We start from the raw sequence: 24,999 nt of genomic DNA, 5'->3' as shown, positions 1-24,999 counted from the left end.
GCGCTAGGCGTCCGTATAAAAACGGTAGAATAACTGCCCAGAGTGGCTGGAGTGTGATAATCTGGACACAACAATGTACTATTTTTTTTCATTTATGTTTTTGTACAGAAGTATGGAAGCGTGGAACAAATATTTTGTTTATTTTATTATTTTTTCAGGGCTTTCAAACATTTGATGCAAATAAAATGACTGAACAATGCTTTCTATGAGGATGTAGTTGTAGTTGGTTTTATAAAAAAAAAGAACCTTGCCTCCTCACAAAATGCCCGGCCCACTCCTCCTGACCCAGTCTCAGCACACTGAGTTGCATCGCCATGTTGAGAGTCTCATTAGTTAAATCCTGGTGCTATTTAATAAGAGAGTCATGTCGCGAGACTGTTCCCATCGTGGCTGGTTCCAAGGGGGATGTTGTCAGTTCTGACCTTGAAATTGTACTGGCCCTGTCGCTTCCTGTTCAAGCAGATAAAAATCACGGCGAGGACCACAAGAAACATGAATGCACATGCCAAAATGACTCCCACAAGGACTGGACTGCTTTCGGGGACCGGACTTCTTTCCGGGATCGGGCTGGTTTCCGGGATGGGACTGCTTCCGGGGACCGGACTTCTTTCCGGGATTGGGCTGGTTTCCGGGACGGGACTGCTTTTGGGGACTGGACTGCTTTTGGGGACCGGACTGCTTTCGGGGACCGGACTTCTTTCCGGGATCGGGCTGGTTTCCGGGACGGGACTGCTTTCGGGGACTGGACTGCTTTTGGGGACCGGACTGCTTTCGGGGACCGGACTTCTTTCCGGGATCGGGCTGGTTTCCGGGATGGGACTGCTTCCGGGGACCGGACTTCTTTCCGGGATTGGGCTGGTTTCCGGGACGGGACTGCTTTCGGGGACTGGACTGCTTTCGGGGACCGGACTGCTTTCGGGGACCGGACTGCTTTCTGGGACCGGGCTGCTAACGGGAATTGGACTGCTTTCTGGAACTGCAAGAGAAACAAAATTAAAAGCGCGACTGCACAGCCCATGATGCCCCCAAAATCAGGTGCAACCAAACCATCGCTGAGCTTGACATCAGCTCTGTGTTTTGCTTTTTCTTTGCATTTATTTATCTATTTATTCATTTATTTGCAATGACACCAAAAAAGGCTACCAGTAATGGCAAAGATCAAAAGTGGAGGCTCTACACCTGAGCAGTATAACTCTCATATAATCCTTGAGTATTAAATATTGATTATCAAATACAACAATAATGTACAGTTAAACCATGATACTTGATCATCAAGAATTCTCATATAATGATCTAATAATAATTACAATAATGGAGGCCCGACCGATAAGCATTTTTTTGAAGGCCGATGCCGATTCCATTATTTGGCGGGATAAAATTCTGATAACTGACAAATCATCTGATTAATTAAAATATTAATCAGATATTATTTTTGGTCCCTTAACACTCAATAAAGGATTGCATGGATTACCGGCCGAACATTTTACTCTTTCACAATGCTTTGTCTGATTTGTTTACCTTTACAATAGATAAAAGATCGGCATAAATCGGCCATTATTTTTCACTATTATCGCTATTACCAGACAATCAAATCAGTCAAGACTATGATAATAATTACTGTATAACAATAATGATCAGTGTTCATCTCATAACGATCATAGTTCCTATTATAAATAAAATTATAAATGTGTTATCACGTTGATACATTTAGATATCTGAATTGAAGTACTATTCGGGCTACTACAAAATGAGTCATTGAAAATACACTTGAAATCTGGAAGGTTCAGTCAAGGTGCATGTGTCCCTAATGTTATACACATTCGATTCACAACTGAAACGAATCAGAGAAGATCGAGTGTCCTTACATTCAACGATGATGTTCATGGAAAAGTTTTTCTTGATGACGACATACGGCCCCAGTTTCAACTCAGCTTGGCAAGTGTAAATTTCTCCATTTTCTTCTCCGCTCGCCCAAATGCTCAAGGAATCGGAGATGTTCCGCGGGGTCACGGTGGTATCGTCCAATGATCGGTTACTATAGCTGAGACTTCTTATGATTTTGTTGCCTCGCAGCCACCTGACGGTTAGGTTTTGCACAGGGGCCACGATGATGTCACAAATAAGATTGTAACGGTTGCCGGCCAACATGGGACCATCGAGCTCAGCATAGGCCCTCACATTTGGAGTCCCTGCAAATTCAAAACAACGCTGTTATTTCCATCACATCTTCCGATTTCAATTCATGTCATTGCACTACTCACTGTAAAAAAAGATGGGAGGCAGCACATAACATGAGTTTAAGTCCGACATATCAATGTAACATTGATGTTTTGAGCTCCAATCCTCCAGAGTGCCGTTGATCACGGTCAGCAGAGATTTCACAGAACGGCCTCCGTTTGTTCCATTCCAGAGAGCGTCCCAAACTCCACTAATGTTGCCGTCGCAGTGTTTGGGCACTGCGTCAACAGACGTTTCCGGCATTGGAGAATACGAATGTGCTAGAGTGCAAGCTGACATTGGAAAAAGAGCGCGTGTTAATCAGTGCAAGTGCGAGGAGAGTAGCAATAGGTGGTGGTCAGTAGTGGTTCATATTCTTTTTTTTCCTTTTTTTTAAAATGCCCAAAACTGAAGCGTAAGTCTCGATGTTCAAGTATAATACGACTCATTAAAGATACACAGACTAATAAATATATTTAAATATATTTATGTAATATGTTTAAATATTTATACGACAGAATAATAGCTTTTAATTTCAAATGGTTGATGGGCAATGTTATAACATTTCTGTGAAATGCTTTCATCAAAGTACTCAAAGGCTCAAGAATGACAGCACTTTTTCTACACCTTTGGGTAAAGGCTTTGTTGCTTGAAAAAAAAAAAAAAAAGTCATTTTGTTGCCACATTTTTGTTTGAAAATGTTTTTAGAAAATTAATGATTACATTTTTTTTTAATCTTTCAAGCCTATTTCACTTTTTAGATGAAGTGTAATTGCGCAAATATTCCACTAGTGGTACATGTACCAGACTTTGAGAATCACTACATGAAAAGGTTGTGCCTCAATACTTTGGTCCATGTGGTGTAGAAGTCAAACATTCACCTGGTGAACTTTCCATTTGTGTGGGACGGACTTCCCTCACGTGATTTAAGAGTCTTATTCTTTTGTCAGAATGCTCACTGACGGCCGTGCACTTGTAGAATGGGAGATGGCGAAATGTCCTGAAAGCTATGATGGCATTCAAATCACAGAAGAGGATGAACTCAGAATCCTGATGTTCTGAATCCGGAACAGCTAGAGAAACAAAGATCAATTTAATCCATTTTATGTCCCACAAAAATAGTCATTGGAGATATTGAAACATGCAACATCTGATAACTCATAAAGCCCAGCAACAAGTAAGCCGTTGTCCATGGTGGGAACCGTTCACTAACAATAGATGGTGATGGCAGAATTTTATACCATTTTAAAAGCAGATTTAAACACGACATTAGTTGATCACTGCTTTCTATGAAACTTTATGGATGAGTAGCACATACGCATAGCAAGGACCAGAGGTGGGTAGTAACCAGTTACAATGAACCCATTACAATGACTAAAGTAATTTTAATCAAGGTATGTTTACCTTACACACTATGAAGAACAGCAAAGTCACGCGCTGTCTCTGCCTCGACCTAAAAACGTCCGCATTTCAACCTATAAGAACTCCACTTTGAATTTGAGAAAACACGTTGCGGTTTTTGATGTAATCTGTGCTGTTCCTCAAACAAAGACACTCAATATAAGACAATTTATCGTGGCTGAATTGTATATGATATCATATCATAATGTCGCTGTCCCGCGAAAAACAATTATGTCCAATTTTGGGTTACTCACCAGTTATGCAGTACCTGAGTAGTTGTTTTTTTTCCACCACAGTACTACATTTCTGGTCCCTTATTTTGACACTTTATGTCATGTTAATGGCTCAGCAAACATGCCATTTTCCTGAAAAGTGCTGCTTTTCGAGATACGGGGATTCTGCCAGATGCCAGCGATATGCAATAATGTTGTCAACGTGACTTTTACTCACCATGTAACGCAGCCCAAAGGTGGAAGGTCACCAACATCCAAAGCGCCATCCTTACAGGTACATTTACAAATTGAAGGCAAAGTGAAGAAGAGTTTCACACTATTTTAGACGATGACCATCTTCAGCATTAGTAGCTTCTCCTCAGTCAGATGCAGCCCGCTGGAGAATCTCATTCTAGAAATGACTGGTTTGCTTGAGTTGCACAAGTCAGCGAGGGAGTCAACGCCTTAATTCACAGGAAATCTTAAAACAGATGCGAGCCGTGAGGCAATCGGTGATAGTTCACTGCCTCTTTTTAAAATAAATTATATTTTCAGCATTTTGGGGAAATTTTATTAAATTTGACATACCGGTAATATAGAAACATGAAAAGTGCAAATATGAGGCAGGGTCATGACAGTAAGTCAGTAAGTGCATGCCAGTGGAGGACATCGAAAGCAGTAACAAATTGCGCAATGGCGTCAAGTGTATGCAGCATTTATGTGGCGAACCCGTTCCCACCGGCGTTGGTTCGTGGGGGGGTGTCGTTGTTTCGGCCCTTGAAACTGTACCGGCCCATTCTCTTCCTGTTCAAGATCAGGGTGAGGATCACGAGCAACACCAACACACACGCCAAAATGACCGCCACGGGTCCTGCGCTGATTACAGGGACCGGACTGCTTTCCGAGACTGCAAAAGAAACAAGATTCAAAGCATAACTGCACTGTCAAAATGTATGCCTCCAAAGCCAGGTACAACCAAGAAAATTTTAAGAACCCAAAACCGTCACTATGCCATGATATCAGCAAATATTTTGAGACTCCAGCTCTGTGCTTTGCTTTTTCTTTGTGCAATGCCGCCATAGAAGGCTTGACAAGGGAAAAAAACGGACACAGAGTGATACCATTTGAAAATCAATATAAAAGTAAAGGCGAGGATATTTTGAGAGGCTGTTGTCAATGATCGATTACTCCATTGGTTAACCCCTTTTTCACAACTGAAGAGAATCAGAAATGATTGAGTGCGCTTACATTCAACCGTGATGTTAACGGAAGAGTTGCTCCGGCTGACCACATACGGCTCCAGGTTCACCTCAGCTAGGCAAGTGTAAACTTCTCCATTTTCTTCTCCGCTCGCCCAAATGCTCAAGGAATCGGAGATGTTCCGCGGGGTCACGGCGGTATCGTCCAATGATCGGTCACTATAACTGAGACTTCTTATGATTTTTTTGCCTCGGAGCCACCGGACGGTTAGGTTTTGCACAGGGGCCACGTTGATGACGTCACAAATAAGAGTGTAACTGTTGCCCGCCAACATGGGACCAGAATCAGGCTCCACATGGGCCTTCACGACAGGAGCCTCTGCAAATTCAAAAAGGTGTTATGTCTATCACATCTTTCAATTTCAATGTATATCATTACACTACTCACTGTGAAAAATGATGGGAGGGAGCACATAACACGCCTCCGCTAAGTTTGACTGATCACTGTAACATTGGTGTTTTGTGCTCCACTCTTTCAAAGTGTCATTGACAACAGTCAGCAGTTGTATCATCCACTGGCCTCCTCTTGTTCCTCTCCAGAGCGTGTCCCAAACTCGATGAATGTCGGTGTCGCAACGTTTGGATGCTGGGTCAACAGACTTCTGCAAGGTTTTAGAGTGCGAATGTGCTAGAGGGCAGACTGGCAGTGGACAAACAGCGCGTTGATCAGCGCACGCCGAAGAGACAAGCATCACAACTCAAAGGCACGGCGTTGACATTTAAGTCTAATGGAAACGTGACGCAATACAGATGCACGAGACCATTAGATACGGAAAATTGTAGCCCACGGCAACCAGAAAATTGGACATGTTTTATGTAGGCCCACTTGTTGAAACAGGGCATTCTGATAAATATTGCGTTTGTGGATTTAGAGTTACTACACCCGTTTTTAGCCATCTCTGGGGGCGGCCATTTTGTCACTTCTGTCGACTGCAAATGACATCACAAGGGCGGCCATTTTGTCACTTCTGTCGACTGAACATCACAACGCGGTTGTGGGCTCAGGCGAACAATCACGGCTGACCTGCTTTCAGAAGCTGAGCCGTGATTGGTCGTCAGCTGAGGCCTGAGCAGTTGTGATGTCATTTTCATTCGACAGAGGTGACAAAATGGCCGCCCCCCCCTGAAATGGCTATAAAGGGGTGAATTTTGCTGCTTAACTCATATTCCACAAACGCATTATTAATCAGAATGCCGTGTTTAGACTAGTGGGCCTGCTGGAAACATATTCTTGAAAAAAAACCCAAAAAAAGACGTGTGTTAAAATGTATTCAACTTAGGAGTTAAATTCAACTGAACTAGTGATGCTTTACTAGTGGTACACATGCCACACTTTGAGAATCACTCGATAAAACGTTCACCTGGTAATTGTTCCGCTTGCAGGGGAGTGACGTCTATCTCATAAACGAAGAACCTCATCCTTTTATTAGAATTCTCACTGACGGCCGTACAAAAGTACAGCTTGTTCTTTGTGTACCAAGGGGTGTAACCCCAATTCAAACCAACGTCATCCATTTCGCAGAAGAGGATGAAATTGGAAACTTGTTTCTGTCCATCTGTAACAACTAGAGAGGCAAAGGTCATCTTTATCCAACACGTCAATGAAACAGTTACTGTATATGATACATTGAAGCATGCACTTCTGAAAAATCACACGGCCCAGCAACAACTAAGCTGGTGATAGATGGTAGGAACTATTCTCGAACCGTAGTTGGTTACACAATTCAATCTTAAATCCAACCAGCTCCCCAAACTTGAAAATACTGACTGTGGAAACTTCACATTGGATTTGAAGCAGCTTGACTTTTATGCTTCTCCAGTTTTCCTCCAAACTGTGGGACCAATTTACTCTAAAGAGGACTTGGGACCACGAGGCAACAGCCCGGTACTTTTTTTTTTTGCTTCTGGCGTTATTTTTGGTTCCTTGAGTGGCTTCACTCTGAGAATTCTACAGCTGTATGTGATGGTTCTTGATCCACTGACAAAATTCAGTCCACTCGTTCCCAAAAGTCAGTGTTGGATAAAATAGCCCGCCTGCGTGTATTATCTGTACGAGAATGCTATTATAGACTTCGAAATTACTCCAATTTGTTTGCTTATTTCAAAAAGGGATTGTCAGGGTGGAGTAAATTAACGTGCAGGCTGGAATAGCGGCAACGAACAACATACAGAACATAACAGCACCGGAAAAAGTCCCGATTACCACTCCGGATCGGGCGTGGATGAGTAACATTGTAAAACGCAATATAATGGATTGGCGCAGTTTTGCAGCACTGTGGTGACCAACAGCTGACTGGGTCTTACAGTTATCCACATTCATTTCGCAACGGAACTGAATCAGAGAAGATTGAGTGTCCTTACGTTCAACTGTGATGTTAATAGAAGAGCTGCTCTGGCTGACCTCATCCGGCTCAAGGTTGAACTCGGCTCGGCAAGTGTAAATTCCTCCGTTTTCTTCTCTGCTCACCCAAATGGTCAAGGGAACGGTGATGTTCTGCGGGGTCCCCGTGGTGTCATCCAACAATAGGCCACAATAGCTCTGACTTTTTACGATTGTGTCGCCTCGCAGCCAGCTGACGTTGAAGTTTTGCACCGGGACAATGACGGTAATGTCGCAAGAAAGACTGTAACTGTTGTCCTCCAACATGGGACCAGAACCAGGCTCCACATAGGCCCTCACCAAAACTGGACTCCCTGCAAATTCAACCAAATGTTATCACCACCACATTTCCCAAATTCAGATGGCGTCGTTGCAATACTCACTGTAAAAAACGACGGGAGGCAACACATAACATGACCGTAAGTCTGACTTATCAATGTAACATTGTTGTTTTGCGCTCCACTCTTCCAAAGTGCCATCGACGGCAGTCAGCAGATTCATCTCAAATCGGAGATCATGCGTGAGGCTCCATAATATGTCCCAAATGTCTTTAATGTTTCTGTAGCAGTGTCTGGACGCTGGGTGAACAAACTGCCCCAAGGTTTTAGAGTATGAATGTTCTAGAGGGCAAACTGACAACGGACAGAGTGTTAATCAGTGCACACCTAAGAGAGAAGTAGCGCAACAAAAGCAAAACGGATGACGCTCGGGTAGCAGCGGTGAGAATCTTGGGAGGGATTGAATGCTCACCTGGTAATTGGGCCACTTGTGTGGAATTGACTTCCAACACTTGAATGAAGAAATCCATCCTTTTGTCAGAACGGAAACTGGCGGCCATACATCGGTAGGTTGGGTTGCCATAAAAAAGATCCCTAGCGTATGGGCTCCGGGCATTATATAAAGTAGTCTCATCCATTCCACAGAAGAGGCTGAACTCGGAATCCTGTTGCTCTGAATACGGAGCAGCTGGAGAAGCAAAGGTCGACTTTATTCAATCGACTTTTTTAGCGTTTGCCACAGTCATGTGAAATTACTAATATTTCCTCATTTTCAGAATTTCTTTCTTGATTGGAACTGAAAACATGATTTGCATATCAGCGCTGTGCTGTGAAAAATACCAACGTCCATTTTTTTCCCATTGTTTTTATTTTTGCCTTAATGGGGTTTCCGTGTTACGGCCTTTTCACGGGACAGCAACAAAAAAGAAGTCTGTCACACATGTGCTTGGTTGAAGCAAGGCAGGAATGCAGGATGTATGAGACAAAGCAGTTTAGTAACCAAACGCAAGCAAGGGTACTGGGAAAAACTAAAAGAAAAAAAACAAAACAATCAACAATCTTCTGGGAGGGGGAAAGTAAGAAACAAAACACTCATCACTACAAGCAACCATGACCAGAGACATCCGCAACAATCTGACAAAGACTGAAAGAAACCGGGAAACTAAATACAAGCCGAGGAGGAGCCTGTTGGAAGCCGATTGGGAGACGCAAAGGATTGGGGTTGACGAGCACAGGAGGGAAGAAAAAAAAGACACAAGAAAACCAGCCATTCCAAGAAATAAAACTAAATCTAATCTCGGCAAACACAAATCATGATAGTACTCTGCACAGCTTTGCACCACCTTTGCACATTTTGTGCATTATGGAAAAAAATAGTGGAATCAGGGCACTTATAGACTATTATTCATTTCACAACGGAATTTAATCAGAAAACATTGAGTGTGCTTACTTGAAGCGGAGATGTTAACGGAAATGTTGTATTGGATGAAGGCGAATGGCTCCAGGTCCAACTCAACTTGGCAAGTGTAAATGTCTCTGTTTTCTTCTTTGGTCAACCAATGCACGAAGGAATTTGAGATTTTGAATGGGGTCACTGCGGAGTCACTCGACGATTGCTCGCTATATCTTTTACTACTTTCGATTTTGCCGCCTCGCAGCCACCTGACCGTCAGCTTTTGCACAGGGGCCACGTCGGTGACACGACAAATAGTACTGAGACTGTTATCTGACACATAGGGACCATAATAAGAACCCACAAAGGCGCTCACATCAGGTATGTCTGCAAATTGAACAAAATGTTATTTCCATCTCATCTTTGAATTTCAATTCACGTCACTGCGCTACTCACTGTAAAAAACCACGGGCGGCAGCACATAACATCCGTCTATGTGTGGAAAACCATTGTAGCACTGACGTTTTGAGCTCCACTCCTCTAGAGTGCCGTTGATCGCGGTCGACAGAGCTTTTGTGACTTGTCCTCCCTTTGTTATGTTCCAGAGCGTGTCCCAAACACGACTAGTGTTGCTGTCGCAGTTCATGGACGCTGGGTCGATAGGCACTCCTAATACTTTGAGGTGCATATGTTCTATAGGGCAAACTGACAATGGGCAGAGTGTGTTAACCACCGCACAGCGAGGAGAGAAGTAATAGGTGATGGTCAACATTGTTTAGTAAACAAATACATAAAAATAAGATAATTTCACTTAAAGGCGAAAATTGTTCTTAATCATTTGTTCTACGGGCCTCCACTAGTCAAAAAACTCACCCGTTTTTGTCCACAACAGGGGGGCAGCCATTTTGTCACTTGCTGTCGACTGAAAATGACATCACGGTTGCTCCGGGCTCAGGTAACGACCAATCATGGCTCAGCTTCAGAAAACAGGTGAGCCGTGATTGGTCGTTATCTGAGCCCTGAGGCTCTGTGATTTCATTTTCAGTCGACAGAAAGTGACAAAATGGCTGCCCCCTGAGATGGCTAAAAATGGGTGGACTTTGCTGCGTTTTGTCCATGACATGGGGAGGCCATTTTATCACTAGCTGTCGACTGAAAATGACATCACAGTTGCTCAGGCCTCAGGTAACGACCAATCATGGCTCAGCTTCAGAAAACAGGCGAACGCAATTGGTCGTTACCTGAGCCCTGAGCAACTGTGATGTCATTTTCAAAAACGGGTGGATTTTGCTGTTTAACTCATATTCCACAAAGACAATATTAATCAGAATGCTGTGTTTTGACTAGTAAGGCTAATAGAATATATTTTGTATAGGAATCATTTTTTACTTTTAAATAACATTATCTGTATTCATCTATACTAGCAACACAAAGAACAATTAACACTTTTATTTTGTTTGCCTCTGACATGTACATTAGTTCCTGCGATATTCCACTAGTCTTGTGTCCCACACTTTAAGAATCACAAGACGAAAGGGATATGCCCCAATATTTTGGTCTATGTGACGTAGAAGTCGAACGTTCACCTGGAGAACTTCCCACTTTCTCCAGAGTCGTTTCCATCATAACAATGGTGAATTGCATTCTTCTGTCAGAACGATCACTGGCGGCCGTGCAATTGTAGGCTGGGTAGGTGTATGGTCCATCAGAAACATTATGGGAACCCACAGCACAGAAAAGGGTGAACTCGGAATCCTGTTCCTCTGAACTCGGAACAGCTGGAGAAGCAAAGGTCAACTTTATTCAAATAATGTACCACCAAACCAAACGTACGACACAACATATCGCCTTGAATGGTACCGGACCTTTACTTTATACATTATGTCATTGTCAACACAACAAGTCACTTGAAATAATATGGACCAGATGTTATTTTACAGTCACGTAGCTTATCTATCTTAACAAAACTACGTGGAAAAGACATTTACACGTTTTGTTTCCACCACTCCAATGTCTGTCCCGGTGCTGCTTCCAATTATATTTACATTCGGCGTTTCGGTAGCATGGTAGTTTTAAGGGACCCCGTCTTTTTACGTCCTCCTTTCACCACAACGCTCCACTGTGCGGGCTGAAGTTGTCATTGTGGAAATATTAATGGCTCAACAAATATGCCGTTGTCCTGAAAAGTGCTGATTTTCGAGATAAAAGGATTCTGCCAGATGCCAGCGATATGCAATAATGTTCTCAACTTTTACTCACCATGTAAAGCAACCCAAAGCTGGAAGGTCACCAACATCCAAAGCGCCATCCTTCCAGGTATTAAAAAAAACGCAAGGCGAAATGAAGAAGCGTGTCACGATGTTTTAGAAAACACCATCTTCAGGATTCCGACCGTCTCCTCGATCAGACGAAGCTCCCCTGAAATTCGCCTTTCGATAACCAAGCCCACAAACTCGTGATAAGAGAGTCAACTCCCTCTTCCACAGTAAACCTTAAACAGATGTGAACCGTGACGCGAAGGCCAATGAGTGATTCACGGCCTGTCAAAATTAGATCAACTATTTTTGCATTCTCAGGTCATTTTTATTGCCAAACAGAAATCATGAGGAATAAAAAGAAGGCGGAGTCATGACAGTGAATGAGTAAGTGAATGTCAGTGGAGGACCTCGAAAGCAGCGAAACGGGAAGGCTGATGGCGTAACCAGGCACGCATTCACATTCCCTCCCACGACGACTGTGATGCAAGCATACTATATCGACTTGACCATCATAAGGACTCGCTTAAGTGAGTAAGAGCCTCCGTGGAACTCCGCCCAGTACACGCCATCCTGGTAGCGGCTGCGGTAGTGACCGCCCCGATACCACACGCCGTTGAGGTTGGAGTGGGCGCACATGTGGTACCACCAGCCCCCTTTCTGGTAGTGGGCGCAGTTACCTGCGGACACAGCAACAAGTCACTTATAAACCCCCAAATCCGCAGACGTAAGGACGCGATAGGAATGTGAACCTGTGTAGCCGTCTTTGTCCCGATCCAGAGTGGTGAAGGCCTTGTTGTTGTGCCACGACAGCGAGTCGCCCGCGTTGCCCCGATACTGACCCAAGCGCAATCTGTACCAGTCGCTCTCCGACTCCAGACGGAAGCTGTCGTACTCCGCGAACACCTGCCGACCCTGCCAGTCGTCCAGAACCACACGCAGCTTGTATTTGGCTTGTTTGGCCAGCCAGTAGAGGTGCTCCAGGCCCAGCCAGTACTCCCCATCCAGGTTCCCAAAGCCTTGCTGTAAACCGTTGTTAGGATCGATTTGATTGATATTGTAGCAAAGTTATGTAGCATCAAACAGGAAAGGGCACGATTAACTGGGTTGCCGTTTAAACTTTCAACTTCCACAGAAATTTAAATCAAATGTGAAGTGACCCAGGGTTTAAGAATCAACCAGCAAAGAGTGCAGTCGACTGGGATACCGCCTACATGGTTTCCCGCAGAAATTATGAAGGGAAGAATAGTTCGGAACTACAGTTTGAAACAACAAATAAAAACATCATTAAGACAGGAAAATTCAAAAACGCGAGGCCCGGGGGCCAGATCTGGCCCACTACGTCATTTTATGAGGCCCGCAAAAACAAGCATGTCAACTTCCATGGTGCTTGCTAAAATCTGTACAAAAATGTCAGATGGTCATCTGTAAAAAATAATAAAATAATAACGTTGAGATATTGCAAGCATGTTTTTTGTTATCAAACCCCTCATCACAGTAACTATTATTGTTGACTTCTGATTTCAAAACTAGTTATCCATCAATTAGTTGTGTGCTGCATAATTAGTAATATGAGGAGGTAATGAAACATTTATATGATATCATAACTGCCCTATGAGGGAAACCGGAACTACAATGTAGCCCGCGACAAAAATTAAGTTTGACAGACTATTGGATATTATGGGAGTGAGGTCCACAAGTGAAGTGAGCATCAACAACTTTTTGAACACTTCAAGACTGTCTTATAAAAAACATTAAAAAAAAGAATAAAGAAACAAAATGTGTTTGCAGGATGATTTACAGTATATCAGAAATAGTCAATACAAAGAAATGAATTCTACGATAGACTGTTGGAAAGTGAATGGAGTGAGGTTCCCCAGGCAGGAAAGTAAACATACCTCTGAATCCTTGGAACTATGTGGGAAATAATATTAATTTATGACTGGCTTCTGCATTTAAATGAGTAAGGTTTTAGCTGTAAACATCAGGCCTTCCGTTTTCCATTTAAATGACGAACGTCACCTTATACTGCTCCCAAGTCCTGAAGAAGTTGACGGAGCCGTCCTGCCGCCTCTGGATGACCGTCCAGCCGCCCTGAGCGTGATTCTGTTCACACCACGCCTGCAGGAGTCGGTTGGCACTCTGCAAGCGCAGCAGGTAGATGCCGCTGGTCGTCTCGCCCGATTCCAGCGCGTGTTTGCAATCCCGCCACGGCCCTGAGTCACAGGGAACAAGAATGCGGGCGCGAGCCTTTGTTTTTCAATGTCAGAATTCCCTTCCATTAAGGACGGAGAAGACACAATGAGCTTGGTATGAGGGAATGCGCTGAGGTATACACAAAAAGCCACGTCTCCCACACTCACGCCTAATGATCACTCCAAGGTGAATTCGAGGCTATTTAGCTCGCTAATTTCAAACATTCTGATAAGGGGTGCACGCTGCCATTGACATTGTTTTGGCATTCCCGGAGAGATAAGGCTCTCCCCAAAGGAGGTCGCTGACTCCATCGGCATTTGCCGCTCATGCAAGCGCTGAAATACATCACCGTAGGCAGACAAAAGTCAACAGTCATTTTTCACCTTAGTGACACATTTTGGATCATTAATTGTCTGCTTCCAGCAATATAGGCTGGGAAAGACACTTTTCCGTTCCCGGTGTACAAAGCAAGCCAGCAGCCCAACAATTCTTACCGACGTACTCTCGGCTACGGGAGTGTATATACACTGTAAAACAGTTTAAGATTGTGCATGCCTGCCGTCTTGGTGACAGGGACGCTAATGAGAGGCTGGGCTGTCGAAGGACTGGCGGTGGTGCTGGGAATCAGAAGCGTTGCCAAAGGGTTGTCTTGCTGCAGAGCATTTAAGCCCCTTTGAAGATCGTTGCTGATTTCGGAACTGTCATTAAGCAGCACACTGGAGCGGCTTTTGGGGGAGTCCGTTGATACCTGTGCGGGCTAAAAAATAAAACACACTCGCTGGAATTTGATATGAAGCAAAAGCTGTGTTGAATATGACGGAATACTTTCTTACCGGGTCAGTCTGGGATTCATCCTTACATTGGCATTGCCTCTCCAAACGGGCAATCAATTGGCTTTGGGAGCTCATCATGGATGTGAGAATGCCATATTTCTTCTCCAGTTCCCTGAAGTTGCTGGACACCTGCAGCGCCTGATGGGATTCCAGCGTCCACATTAGATGGAACCAGGAAGTGAATGGTATCGAGACTGAGCCACGTCACCAGTAACTGAAACCTCCTCACCCCCCGAAAATGATTCTAAGTTCCTATGTTAATAGTTTAAACTGAAACTATAATTCCCAAAACACGTGACTAACATTCTAACTTAATCTTACATTACCCTTGAAAATAAATGGCTTATAGATGATTTGATTAAAAAAAATAAAAAATTAAAGAAAACATACATTCGGTGAAGCCCCTATGTATCTTCCACTAATAACCCAGGTTAAACCTAACTCCTCCCAAGCATCACATTTTTCCGTACCTGGACCTCGAGCCTGTAAATAAAGCTGATTGGTACCAAGATCTACTTCATTGACACCAATTACTACTTTCCCATTAGCCAGGAATTTTATGACATCTTGTGGCTTCTTAAGGCATTTCAGAAAGAGCAGTTTTTCAACAGGCAACCGAACCTTTGTTCTACAGAAAAAAAGAATAGATGAATCCCTGAATATGAAACTGCAAATTAGCAGGGGTTGACCGTGCTCACATGCGTCGTAGCGTTTAGCAGGAGGTTCTCCACCCTGCGTTGCTCCAAGACCTGGTCCTTCTTGTGGATGACCTCCTGCAGCAGCTGGCTGTAGAGCTGGGCGATGCGGGCGTTCATGCCGCTGCTCTCCTTGCGCAGGATTCTCATCTCCGTCACAAAGCTGCCCTCCTGCTCCAGCAGCGTCTGCAGGCTCTCCAGCTGCACCTGCTGGCGCTTCAGCTCAGCCCGCAACGCAGCCACCTCCGACTGGTTGGCGGCGGTGGCGGAGGTCTTCGTGTCCAAGCACAACGCTCCGGATAGTTTCTGCTGCGGAACGATGAACGTATAGGAGCAACGGCCCGCTTTGACATCCGATGAACTTGGTGGATGCCCCTCCGTGCTCTCTCTAACGGATCTCAGGCCGTTGACTTGTGGCAAGTCCAGACTTAATGCCAAAAGGAGAATCAGTCCTATTAATGTTGTGTGCTCCATCTTGGGAGGAGAAAAGAGAGCATGATAAGGGTCTTTATAGTTGATTGTATTTTTATTTAATACAAAGTAGCGATTAAACCCCAAACACTTCATTACATAGGAGGAATGAGACTTCACATTAAAAAATGCAGGGTTGTTTTCCTAACCCACTCACTGTGTAGCTGTGGATTTTGAGCAGATAGGGTTACTTTTACCCAAGGTTGGGTTCATAGTTTTAATGGATGCCTGGGGAGGCCGCCCCATTTGCTGCCCCTACAGATTGTAAATCAAACAACCTAGTGGTCTGGCATGCCTTTTTTTGTTTCATTAGCCAGTGGTGCTCAAATGACTCCACTGTACTTATTCTGCCTAGCTACAACACGTGACACAAGAAAGAAGGAGAATTGGAATAATTGTGTCAGTTTAGTGCGTCACGCTTTCTTATCATCTGAAAACCCCACTGATTCGAGTGCTAACAAACACTTCCACATGCCTTGTGCTGACCACATGTTTCCTTGCAAAGTGACAACAAACAACAGCGGCGGAAATTTCCTGACCGAGGCGTCCAGAATCAACACACATCCCTACGTTGCAGTCAGCTGGATGCTTTGTCACAACAACCACGGTCAACGTCGTAAACGCACCAATCACACAATGTTGACAAAGCCTTCACAAATTTGGTCCACTTAAGAGGAGCTCGCATGTGGATCCCAGGATTTCTTTTGAGAGGGAACGATTTTAATATCAGTGTACTATGTGAATCTATATGAGTAGAGTTTAAAATGTTTTGAATAATAATACAGTATATTCCAAAAAAAGTTAAAAAATAGTTCTTTTCAAAATGGATAATTAAGTAAGTGAAAAAGAAATAGAAAGAAAAAAGATTTCATTATGTGAGATATTAGATATATATATATATATATATATATATATATATATATATATATATACATATATATATATATATATATATATATATATATATATATATATATATATATATATATATATATATATATGTGTGTGTGTTAAAATATATATATAAATATATTACAAATATTTTGGACACTAAAGTCATCTGTATATCTGTATTGTATCATGTTGAAATGAATTATAATCACTGTGATATACAGATAAAGTGTCAAATGAATACTCTTTGCGGGTTAAGTAGTTTCTGTCAAGCATTGAACATTATATTGTACATTCATTCATTGCTGAGTAATTAAAAACTTACTGTGACCGTTGGTTCAATTGGCCGAATTCAGACAATCCTCCTGAAAACTGATGTTCTCTGTGAATTGGGAGAATATGATCCAGGGGGAAATTTGGATAGAATAGGGAGAGGGAGAAGAATGACACACAGCAGCTGGTCCTGCAGCCCCTTGTTTGTGTGCAGAGGTCACGGCCTGTACAGGATGTTGAATGAAGAAGGCTAATTACAAAGTATGTATGCCTGCAAAATGACACCTCCTCCAAGCTGCATGCTTACTGGAGGAGTTGTGGGATGTGTCTCCTCCCTCAACATCAACCTGAAAAGCTGACACACACTTCAATTCCCATGATGCAACTGATCTATAGTCTAATCACATTTGTTTTGTTGTTCAATGACCACTGATATCGAATGTATTTACCAAGCTGTACAGTTTTGTTGAGGAATTTAACAAAAAGCAACTACTACCAATTATTATTATTATTATTATTATTATTATTATTATTGTTATTATAACAACGATAATAACGACGTGTAAAATGTGTTAAAGATTGTATCAGTGACAACAGACCATTACCGTAATTTACTGATAAATTAAGTGCTTTTTTTGGTCGTAAATACAAATCAAAATACAAATAAATTATTTTATTGTTTTGCTCTACATTCTGGTACTTTAAAATGTATTTTTTACATATGTACAGTATTTTTCACATTACCCGGAAGGTTATTAACGTGACAATTAACTTTTTTTTAACATGAATACGAGTTTAAAACAGACTATATGGTTGTACACAAGCATATTAATCGACATATAAAACACACATTATATTGCTTTGGCTGCACAAAGTCAAAGCGTTGGTAAAATTAGCCTTGCATTATCTTAACTTCAGCTAGGAACATCTATCGCCCAGATAAGTGCAAACACGGACATATTAGTATATAGCACAGCCCACGGTGGAACCATGTGGACGGAATGTCGAAGGAAACCTCAGATACGTTCTGTAAATCGTCGGTAAAAATAAAACAAAAACATCCGATATAGTTGTTGTACATTTAGTATATTAAAAGTGAAGTAAATTATTTGGACTCAACTGCACTTTTCGCGTGATCATGGGCAAATCAAAGGTAAGTAGCCTTCTTTCCATGTGCTAGCATGTTAGCTCTTGATTTGGCCGAAAGTTACATTTAGGAGATTTGAGGCTACATTTGCATACTAAACAAGACATGTTTATTAACATGTTTATTAGTTTGTTTGTAGTTACGTGCTTGTAATTCACGTAGTCCTATTGTTACCTCAAGCGAGGTCTGTCCGGCATAAAGGCCTCACTTGTATACCACTCCACGTCCATAAAAGCTGATCATTGTGTAAGAATGCTTATTTGTTATTTCCCTGATTTAGACCAAGAACCAGAAAAAGTCCCGAGCAGAAGCCCACCATGTGGCTGAGGAGACGTACCGATCCGTCCCTCACTCGTTCGTCTTCCATCGGGGCCAAGTGGGGAAAAACGTGGCTCAGCTCATCACGGATGTCAGGAGAGTTATGGAGCCCTACACCGCAGAGCATTTAAAGGTTTGACTTGCTATGTTACTATCTCATATTTGCATCTTCCATGAATACATTTTCAAATGTTAATGATCATCACCTGAACCAGGTCAAGAAAAAGAACGTGCTCAAAGACTTTGTAGCTGTAGCTGGACCAATTGGAGTGACACACTTCATCATCTTTAACAAGACGCCCGGCAGCGTTAATATGGTGAGAGCACACAATATACACTTGAATGGTTTGTAGTAAGATTTTTCAAAGGAAGTAAACAATTGATAAAAGGTTGCGTTGCCATACATGCATCACAGTCCATCTATCAATCTGCATGCCAACCTATTTTATTTTTGGTAATTTTCAGAGGCTGGCTCGACTCCCCAAAGGGCCCATGCTCTACTTCAAAGTGCTCAAGGTAAATACTGTCTGCGCCCCACACATGCGAAGAACAAATGGACGGGTGCACGTGATGACACTTTTTTTCGTACTTGACTTCCAAATGATGTTTTTCAAAGTAAACGCACTGATGCACTCGACTGTTCATTTTTTTATTCGCGTTTTATGTGGATTGGTGTAATCAGCTGATTGTTGTCGCCGTTGTAGTACACCCTCGTCAAAGACGTGGTCTCGTCTCTGAAGAAGCACCGGATGCACGGGCAACAGTTCACGCACCACCCGCTGCTCATCCTCAACAACTTCGGATCCGACGGCATGCATATCAAACTGATGGCCACCATGTTCCAGAACATGTTTCCCTCCATTAATGTGCACAAGGTATTATGAGAGCCACATCAGTCAGTTTGGTTTTAAGGAAGAAGCATCTGAACAGGCTTGTGCCAATCCAAAAAAAAAAAAAAAGCGTATTTTAAGTCGCCAAACAAGTTTGCTCACACTTGCTCGTTCGGATCTCCTTCCTTTTGTATCTATTAGGACTTGCTGACTAACATGATGAAAGTATAGTCTTCTGAGTTGCACTTTGAAGATTTTTCAAGAGTAAACGCTTTCTGATTCCTTGGCCCAGAACGTATTTAATGTGCCGGTTTAAAGTGGAGTTCTTGAGGAATGACCTTTTGTCTTTCCCACCAGGTGAGCCTCAACACCATCAAGAGGTGCGTGCTGCTCAACTACAACCCGGAGACGCAGGAAATCGAATTCCGCCATTAGTACGTTGAGCCCACTTCTCTTAATAGACTCAACAACCTTATTTACTCATGCCTTTTCAAGCCACGCACACTCAAGGTCACGATGTATGTACCTCACAAGCACTTTGTTTTGTTTACTTTTTGTTTTGAATGTACAACAGAGTAGAAAAAAAAACCCACAAGAAAAACCTTTTGGAGATACAGGCTTTTCATTGGATGGCGACAATATTGTGTGGGTGAGGCCCAGATGATGACAAACTGCGGACTTGACTGCTCAGTGATGCATGTTCAAAGTAAACGCACTGATGGGCCTCCCCCCACATGATGAAACACGGATGTTTCTGACATGTCCAAAAACCAACCGCAACCTTTTCTCGGTTGTCGCACCCTGCAGCAGCCTCAAGGTGGTGCCGGTGGGCATGAGCCGTGGCATCAAGAAACTGATGCAGGAGAAGTTCCCCAACATGAGCAAGTTTGAGGACATCAGTGAGCTGATGATGAAGTAAGGAGGCACATTAAGGAAAGATTCATTCCGACCACAGACACTCAAGATAAATCCAGAGAGAAACGGGTTCGGTTGCTCGAGTTGTAGCCGATCCATTTTCTCCACCATTCCCAGAGGCGCGAACCTTTCGGAAAGCGAAGCGGACAACGACGGCGAGCACAACATCACCGAGCTGCCGCAGGTGTACTCGGGCCGCGGCAACATGCCGTCCGAGCAGAGCGCTATTCGTTTGACTGAAGTATGCTCCCGCTCACTGGGAAAACGTTTTTTTTTTTTTAAAAAAAGCAAATACTCTTCTAATCCGGAGCTTTTGTATGGGCAGATCGGGCCTCGCATGACTCTGCAGCTGATCAAGATACAAGACGGCATGGCTGACGGAAACATCATGTATCACGCCAACAGTAAGTTCCGTGGCCCGTCTTGGTCTGTCCGCTAGTTTTGGTGCAGAGGATGAACAACGTCCGTATGAAATCTGTGATTTCTCTACAAGTAAACGCTTACTGATGCACTTCAAGATAGTTGATGTGGATGTGGAGCCATGGGAACGTACTTTTTTTCAAGCAAATTCTGCTCGCAGTCGCCAAGACGGAGGAGGAAATCCAGGAGATATTGCAGCGGAAGGAGGCCCAGATCAAGGCCAAAGAGGAGCGCCGGAAGAAGCAGGAGAAGAACGTCGCTCAGAAGAAACAGAAAAAGGAAGCGCACAAGTATGTTTCGTCCCGAATCGAGACTCTTCCCTCCCAAAGCGGGTCTCTAGCGCAGCGTGATTACATTCAAATATATAGCTGGTTACATTTAAATGTCCACTTTTTTTTTTTTTTTTTTCCCTCGCCCATGTCCTCTTTCTGTAGCAATATGCAACTTCCTTGACTGACACCCCATGAATAAAAAAATACATTTTTTAAGTGTATTAATGGAAGGACATGTCTTTTCAGGTCATTTTTGTTTTTTAATCGATCCTGTGGTGACTTTAAAAAGGGAGAGAAAATGGCTCAAATTTGGCCTGGTTTCACTGTGTGTAACCTGCTTTTGAACTTTACCTGCAAACAGAAAGAAGAGCCTAGCAGGCATCAAGAGGAAAGGAGATGACGAGGACAAGGACAGCGAGGTGGAGGATCCAGGCGTGCAGGACGAGCGAGCGGCAGTGGAGTCGGACGACGAGGCAGAGTACTATCGGCAGGCTGTGGGAGAGGAGCCAGATGAAGGTTAGTATCCGTTACGCTACTACGGGCGCTCTCTTGAAAGGTCATCTTACCAAAGCCTTCATCTTCAGATATGTTTCCCGGAGCCAAAAGGAGGAGAAGCAAAGACGGACCTCGGGGACCTGCCAAAAAGATGAGGAAGCTCTCTGAAACGTTCGGCCAAAATAAAGGCACTAAAGGAAGAATCCCGGGAGGACGAAACAAGGATAAACTGACAAAGAAATTTGGCGACCAAGAGAAGAAATCCTTCGGAAAGAAAACATTTGGAAAGAAGCAGCCACCTGGAGGAAAGCCATTCAAAAAGAAACAGAGCGATGGCGAAAATAGATTTAGCAGCAAGAAAAAATTTGAAGGCAAGAGAACTTTCAGTGGAAAGATTAACAAAGGCAAAGCCAAGAGCCAGAAGAGCAATGCGACCTTTAACAAGAAAAACAACGGAGGTGCAAAGCAGGGCTCCAAACACAAGAAGAAAAAAGGTTAAGCACTTTTGACTGTGCTACATTGACTGTTTGTTGGAGAAAAATGTTTATTGTATTTTTGGCTGTACAATTATGAAAATGTTCTAATAAATTGTTATAGAAAATTGTATTAATGTAATGTGGGTCACTTCTTATTGCGTTTTAACTTAATAATGCATCTATCTATGTTTGTTTTTTCATAAAGAATAGTTGCAATGTAGTGCTGCCTATTTCTGAAACATGAATATCATATTACCCAAAGGTTTATAAAGGGCTCTTTCCAGAAGGGAAGAAATATATTTCCTTCAGGCTTTGTTTCGAATTATTTCAGTGTTGTATGTTTCTGCTGAAGACTGCGCAAATTGTCCGTCATCCATACATACATTATGCGATCCGCTTACCCTCAACCTCAATCGAAGAAAACGACGTTTGAGGTACTGAGTTCTCGATTTAGGATTTTTCGGGGTTATAAAAGACGCGCTGTAAACTAGTTTCCACAGTGGTACGCGATTTGTGACGTGGCACAAGATTTACTCCAGTTTTTCATTTGCTTGTTAATTTACATTATTATTACATAATATATGTAATATATTGTAATATTACATAATTTACTGCTCCATTATCGTAGCTTTTGCCCCGACGTGTACATTGGTGCAACGCCGCTGCCATGGAAACATAACTGTCGTAAACCCAAGACCTTTAATTCTGAATTTCATACTCCGGAAGTGGTGTCACAGTAGCAGCAACTATCGCGCTGTTCCGGTCTTTCCGTTGCTGAAGCTAAGCTAGCTGAGCGTTCGGGATGCCGTCGATTGAATACGACGAGTGAGTGTTTTCTTCCCAGACCGTCTAATTTCTGTTTTTGTCCCCTTAAATCCAATAACATACTTCCTTCTCCCCCTCAGCTCCAAGCCTAGCTGGGCCGACCAAGTTGAAGAGGAAGTAGATGAAGGTAAGACACGCTCACCCGCATTGTTAGCATGCTAACGCGCAATAGTCGGAACTGTGTGCTGACGGGACGGGGCAAGCTCGGCGGCTCGCGTTTCCACGTGCTTGACGCTGAGCTATGCGTGCACATCTTTTTTTCCTCTTACGTCTGGAGGTTTAACAATGTCACAAATACACGTGAATGTGGCACATTTGACGCAAGTAGTTGGGCAGAAAAAGGGGGGGACAGATGTTCTTGGTTGTGACGTAATGCAGGCTCGAAGGAAGCTAGCTGGCCAACATCTTAAATTGACGCGATAGTGTCCCTAGGGCTAAATTTGATGGATTTAAAATGAAAGTTCCGTTTCTCCCCCCACAAAAATCCGATTTAATCAGTGTTTCCCTCAGATGATAGAAAAAGCAAAGCTATTTCTTCGTACCCCGTAGCATTTACAAAACCAGGAGTAATATTCATTATTTTTAAGGGTTGAGCACTGTTTGAATCGTAGTTTGTGCTTTATTTATGGATTATACTATTAATATAGGAAATGTCTGATATTTTGCATTTTGATAGGAACGCTTCCACCCCCCAAAGAAACCATCAAAGGAAACATCAAAACTATTACAGAGTATAAAATCGACGACGATGGGAAGAAGTTGAAGGTAAACAAGGACTTGTTTTTCAGCGCCGTTAAACAAAAAGTGACATTCACGTAATTTGTTTGTAGATTGTGCGGACGTTCAAGATCGAGACCAGGAAAGCCTCCAAAGCTGTGGCGCGGAGGAAGGTGTGCTTTTAGGTCAGAGTGAAGTGGAAATGAAGCAAAAGTGACTTGTTAAAACTTTCTTTCTCACCTCCAGAACTGGAAGAAATTCGGCAACTCTGAGTTTGACGCTGCGGGTCCGAATGTCGCCACCACCACTGTCAGCGATGACGTCTTCATGACGTTCATTTCCAGCAAAGAAGTGAGGACCGGCTCCCGGTCTGACGAAACTACAAACGGGTCTGATGAGTACCTACTAATATTTTCCTCCAGGATCTGAATGCCCAAGACCAGGATGAGGACCCCATGAACAAGCTGAAAGGACAGAAGATCGTGTCTTGTCGTATCTGCAAAGGCGACCACTGGACCACCCGCTGTCCCTACAAGGACACCCTGGGCCCCATGCAGAAGGAGCTGGCCGAACAGCTCGGCCTGTCCACCTCAGACAAAGAAAAGCCCGCTGGCTCAGGTATTAAGAGGGCAATCCAGCGCTAGGGTTGGAAAATTTCTGGTAAATTACTCACTAGTCATGAGGAGCAAACCCTCCTCATAACCTTGTAAAACATTGTCCGTTTTGTGTTCAATCAGCCGAGCCAGAGCCCGTGCAGCCTGCACAGAGCAAGACTGGCAAGTATGTGCCCCCCAGCCTGAGGGACGGGGGTGCCCGCAGAGGAGAGTCTATGCAGCCCAACCGCAGAGGTGAGGTCATGGTTTTAAGGGTGGGTGGGTTGGTGGAAATCAAGTCTCCTGATAGAAGCTGCTAATAAATAACCCAAAACACATCTGTAGCCGACGACAACGCCACCATCCGCGTGACCAACCTGTCAGAGGACACACGCGAGACCGACCTGCAGGAGCTCTTCAGACCCTTCGGCTCCATCTCCAGAATCTACCTGGCCAAAGACAAGAACACCGGGCAGTCCAAGGTTAGCCGCCGCACACTCGCCACATGTATTCGAAGCAGAACATGAAAACCCAAATCAAATGCGTCGCAGGGCTTCGCGTTCATCAGTTTCCACCGTCGCGAGGATGCGGACAGAGCCATCATAGGCGTGTCAGGATTTGGATACGATCATCTTATTCTCAATGTTGAATGGGCCAAGTAAGTCGACACTGCACATAGTCGAAAAATCCAAAGTGAACTGACTGACCATGTTGTTTTGTTTTACTTTGCAGACCATCAAACAATTGAGGACTCAAGAAAATCCCATCAGAAGGCCACATTTTATCACTGCAAAAATATGGCTGTTAATAAAGAGAATCAATGTCACTTTCATGTTAAGACTTTTTATCACACAAACTTGACACATTTCTTGCCTTGCTGAAATTAGCCAGTTTTGTCTCGTGCAAGAGTCAGCTACTCTACACTATGCATGGATACAAATACCCTTCTCCATGTCACCATGTATCGCTTATCAAAAGCTAATGCTAACTCAATGCAGCTCTGCTTACCTTTTGGCATGATTGCAGGGGCATCGCACCTATGGGGGATGAGGGTCTTTGCTCAGAAATTAAGAAATAGCCACAATTTACTTGATTAATTGCACATTTGATGGGTGGGCAAGACACTAAAGTAAATTTTCATGTCCCTTTATATTTGTAATGCTGAGGTGGAAATTGGAGCTGACAAACCTTCACCTTTGGGTGCATCAACACAAACCGAGTAGCATTTGCGCCACAA

The 24,999-nt window shown here is 43.4% G+C and overlaps 4 protein-coding genes across 4 annotated transcripts; 2 read left to right on the top strand and 2 right to left on the bottom strand.

Annotated features, from left to right (window-relative positions):
- Positions 1-120: 120 nt before the first annotated feature.
- Positions 121-11,536, bottom strand: LOC147134394 (uncharacterized). Its single transcript, XM_086056151.1, has 16 exons — positions 11,400-11,536; positions 10,727-10,918; positions 9,597-9,845; positions 9,198-9,527; positions 8,220-8,435; positions 7,853-8,101; positions 7,451-7,783; positions 6,451-6,654; positions 5,478-5,729; positions 5,079-5,408; positions 4,560-4,737; positions 4,069-4,118; positions 3,099-3,290; positions 2,262-2,510; positions 1,866-2,189; positions 121-976 (listed from the first exon to the last, which is right to left on the bottom strand). Exons 1-16 carry the CDS (start codon positions 11,446-11,448, stop codon positions 363-365), a joined length of 4,011 nt encoding a protein of 1,336 aa, XP_085912277.1. The 5' UTR covers positions 11,449-11,536; the 3' UTR covers positions 121-362.
- A 195-nt stretch (positions 11,537-11,731) lies between these two features.
- On the bottom strand, positions 11,732-17,009 carry angptl6 (angiopoietin-like 6). The gene is made up of 7 exons (XM_086056023.1): positions 16,807-17,009; positions 15,123-15,593; positions 14,425-14,562; positions 14,147-14,348; positions 13,418-13,611; positions 12,148-12,418; positions 11,732-12,075 (listed from the first exon to the last, which is right to left on the bottom strand). Exons 2-7 carry the CDS (start codon positions 15,591-15,593, stop codon positions 11,891-11,893), a joined length of 1,461 nt encoding a protein of 486 aa, XP_085912149.1. The 5' UTR covers positions 16,807-17,009; the 3' UTR covers positions 11,732-11,890.
- A 693-nt stretch (positions 17,010-17,702) lies between these two features.
- Positions 17,703-21,757, top strand: ppan (peter pan homolog). Its single transcript, XM_086056022.1, has 12 exons — positions 17,703-17,907; positions 18,182-18,352; positions 18,435-18,536; positions 18,685-18,735; positions 18,924-19,094; positions 19,407-19,483; positions 19,857-19,964; positions 20,082-20,205; positions 20,290-20,368; positions 20,545-20,674; positions 21,018-21,172; positions 21,241-21,757. Exons 1-12 carry the CDS (start codon positions 17,893-17,895, stop codon positions 21,648-21,650), a joined length of 1,593 nt encoding a protein of 530 aa, XP_085912148.1. The 5' UTR covers positions 17,703-17,892; the 3' UTR covers positions 21,651-21,757.
- A 564-nt stretch (positions 21,758-22,321) lies between these two features.
- Positions 22,322-24,588, top strand: eif3g (eukaryotic translation initiation factor 3, subunit G). The gene is made up of 10 exons (XM_086056024.1): positions 22,322-22,452; positions 22,533-22,579; positions 23,129-23,217; positions 23,283-23,342; positions 23,416-23,520; positions 23,592-23,787; positions 23,907-24,017; positions 24,108-24,244; positions 24,314-24,420; positions 24,495-24,588. The coding sequence occupies exons 1-10, from the start codon at positions 22,430-22,432 to the stop codon at positions 24,508-24,510; spliced, it is 891 nt and encodes a 296-aa protein (XP_085912150.1). The 5' UTR covers positions 22,322-22,429; the 3' UTR covers positions 24,511-24,588.
- Positions 24,589-24,999: the final 411 nt, after the last annotated feature.

Source organism: Filicampus tigris, chromosome 16 (assembly GCF_054856515.1).
Source record: "Filicampus tigris isolate MCC_2025a chromosome 16, RoL_Ftig_1.0, whole genome shotgun sequence".
In the NCBI taxonomy this organism is placed as follows: Eukaryota; Metazoa; Chordata; class Actinopteri; order Syngnathiformes; family Syngnathidae; genus Filicampus; species Filicampus tigris.
The sequence above is the reverse complement of the archived record's forward strand: the minus strand, read 5'-3'. Positions and strand labels throughout refer to the sequence as shown.

Excerpts from the sequence above, each read along its gene's own strand:
- ppan (XM_086056022.1), top strand. Across the intron at positions 18,537-18,684 it reads CGCCCGGCAGCGTTAATATG|AGGCTGGCTCGACTCCCCAA; the intron begins GTGAGAGCACAC and ends GGTAATTTTCAG. Across the intron at positions 20,206-20,289 it reads GCGCTATTCGTTTGACTGAA|ATCGGGCCTCGCATGACTCT; the intron begins GTATGCTCCCGC and ends TTGTATGGGCAG.
- LOC147134394 (XM_086056151.1), bottom strand. The coding sequence starts at position 11,448 with ATGGCGCTTTGGATGTTGGTGACCTTCCAGCTTTGGGTTGCTTTACAT. Across the intron at positions 8,102-8,219 it reads ACAAGTGGCCCAATTACCAG|TTTGCCCTCTAGAACATTCA; the intron begins GTGAGCATTCAA and ends GTCCGTTGTCAG. Across the intron at positions 2,511-3,098 it reads ACAAATGGAAAGTTCACCAG|CTTGCACTCTAGCACATTCG; the intron begins GTGAATGTTTGA and ends TTCCAATGTCAG.
- eif3g (XM_086056024.1), top strand. The coding sequence starts at position 22,430 with ATGCCGTCGATTGAATACGACGA. Across the intron at positions 23,218-23,282 it reads ACGATGGGAAGAAGTTGAAG|ATTGTGCGGACGTTCAAGAT; the intron begins GTAAACAAGGAC and ends ATTTGTTTGTAG. Across the intron at positions 24,018-24,107 it reads TATGCAGCCCAACCGCAGAG|CCGACGACAACGCCACCATC; the intron begins GTGAGGTCATGG and ends ACACATCTGTAG.
- angptl6 (XM_086056023.1), bottom strand. The coding sequence starts at position 15,593 with ATGGAGCACACAACATTAATAGGACTGATTCTCCTTTTGGCATTAAGT. Across the intron at positions 14,563-15,122 it reads TGCTAAACGCTACGACGCAT|GCGCTGCAGGTGTCCAGCAA; the intron begins GTGAGCACGGTC and ends GAATCCCATCAG. Across the intron at positions 12,419-13,417 it reads GGACTTGGGAGCAGTATAAG|CAAGGCTTTGGGAACCTGGA; the intron begins GTGACGTTCGTC and ends AACGGTTTACAG.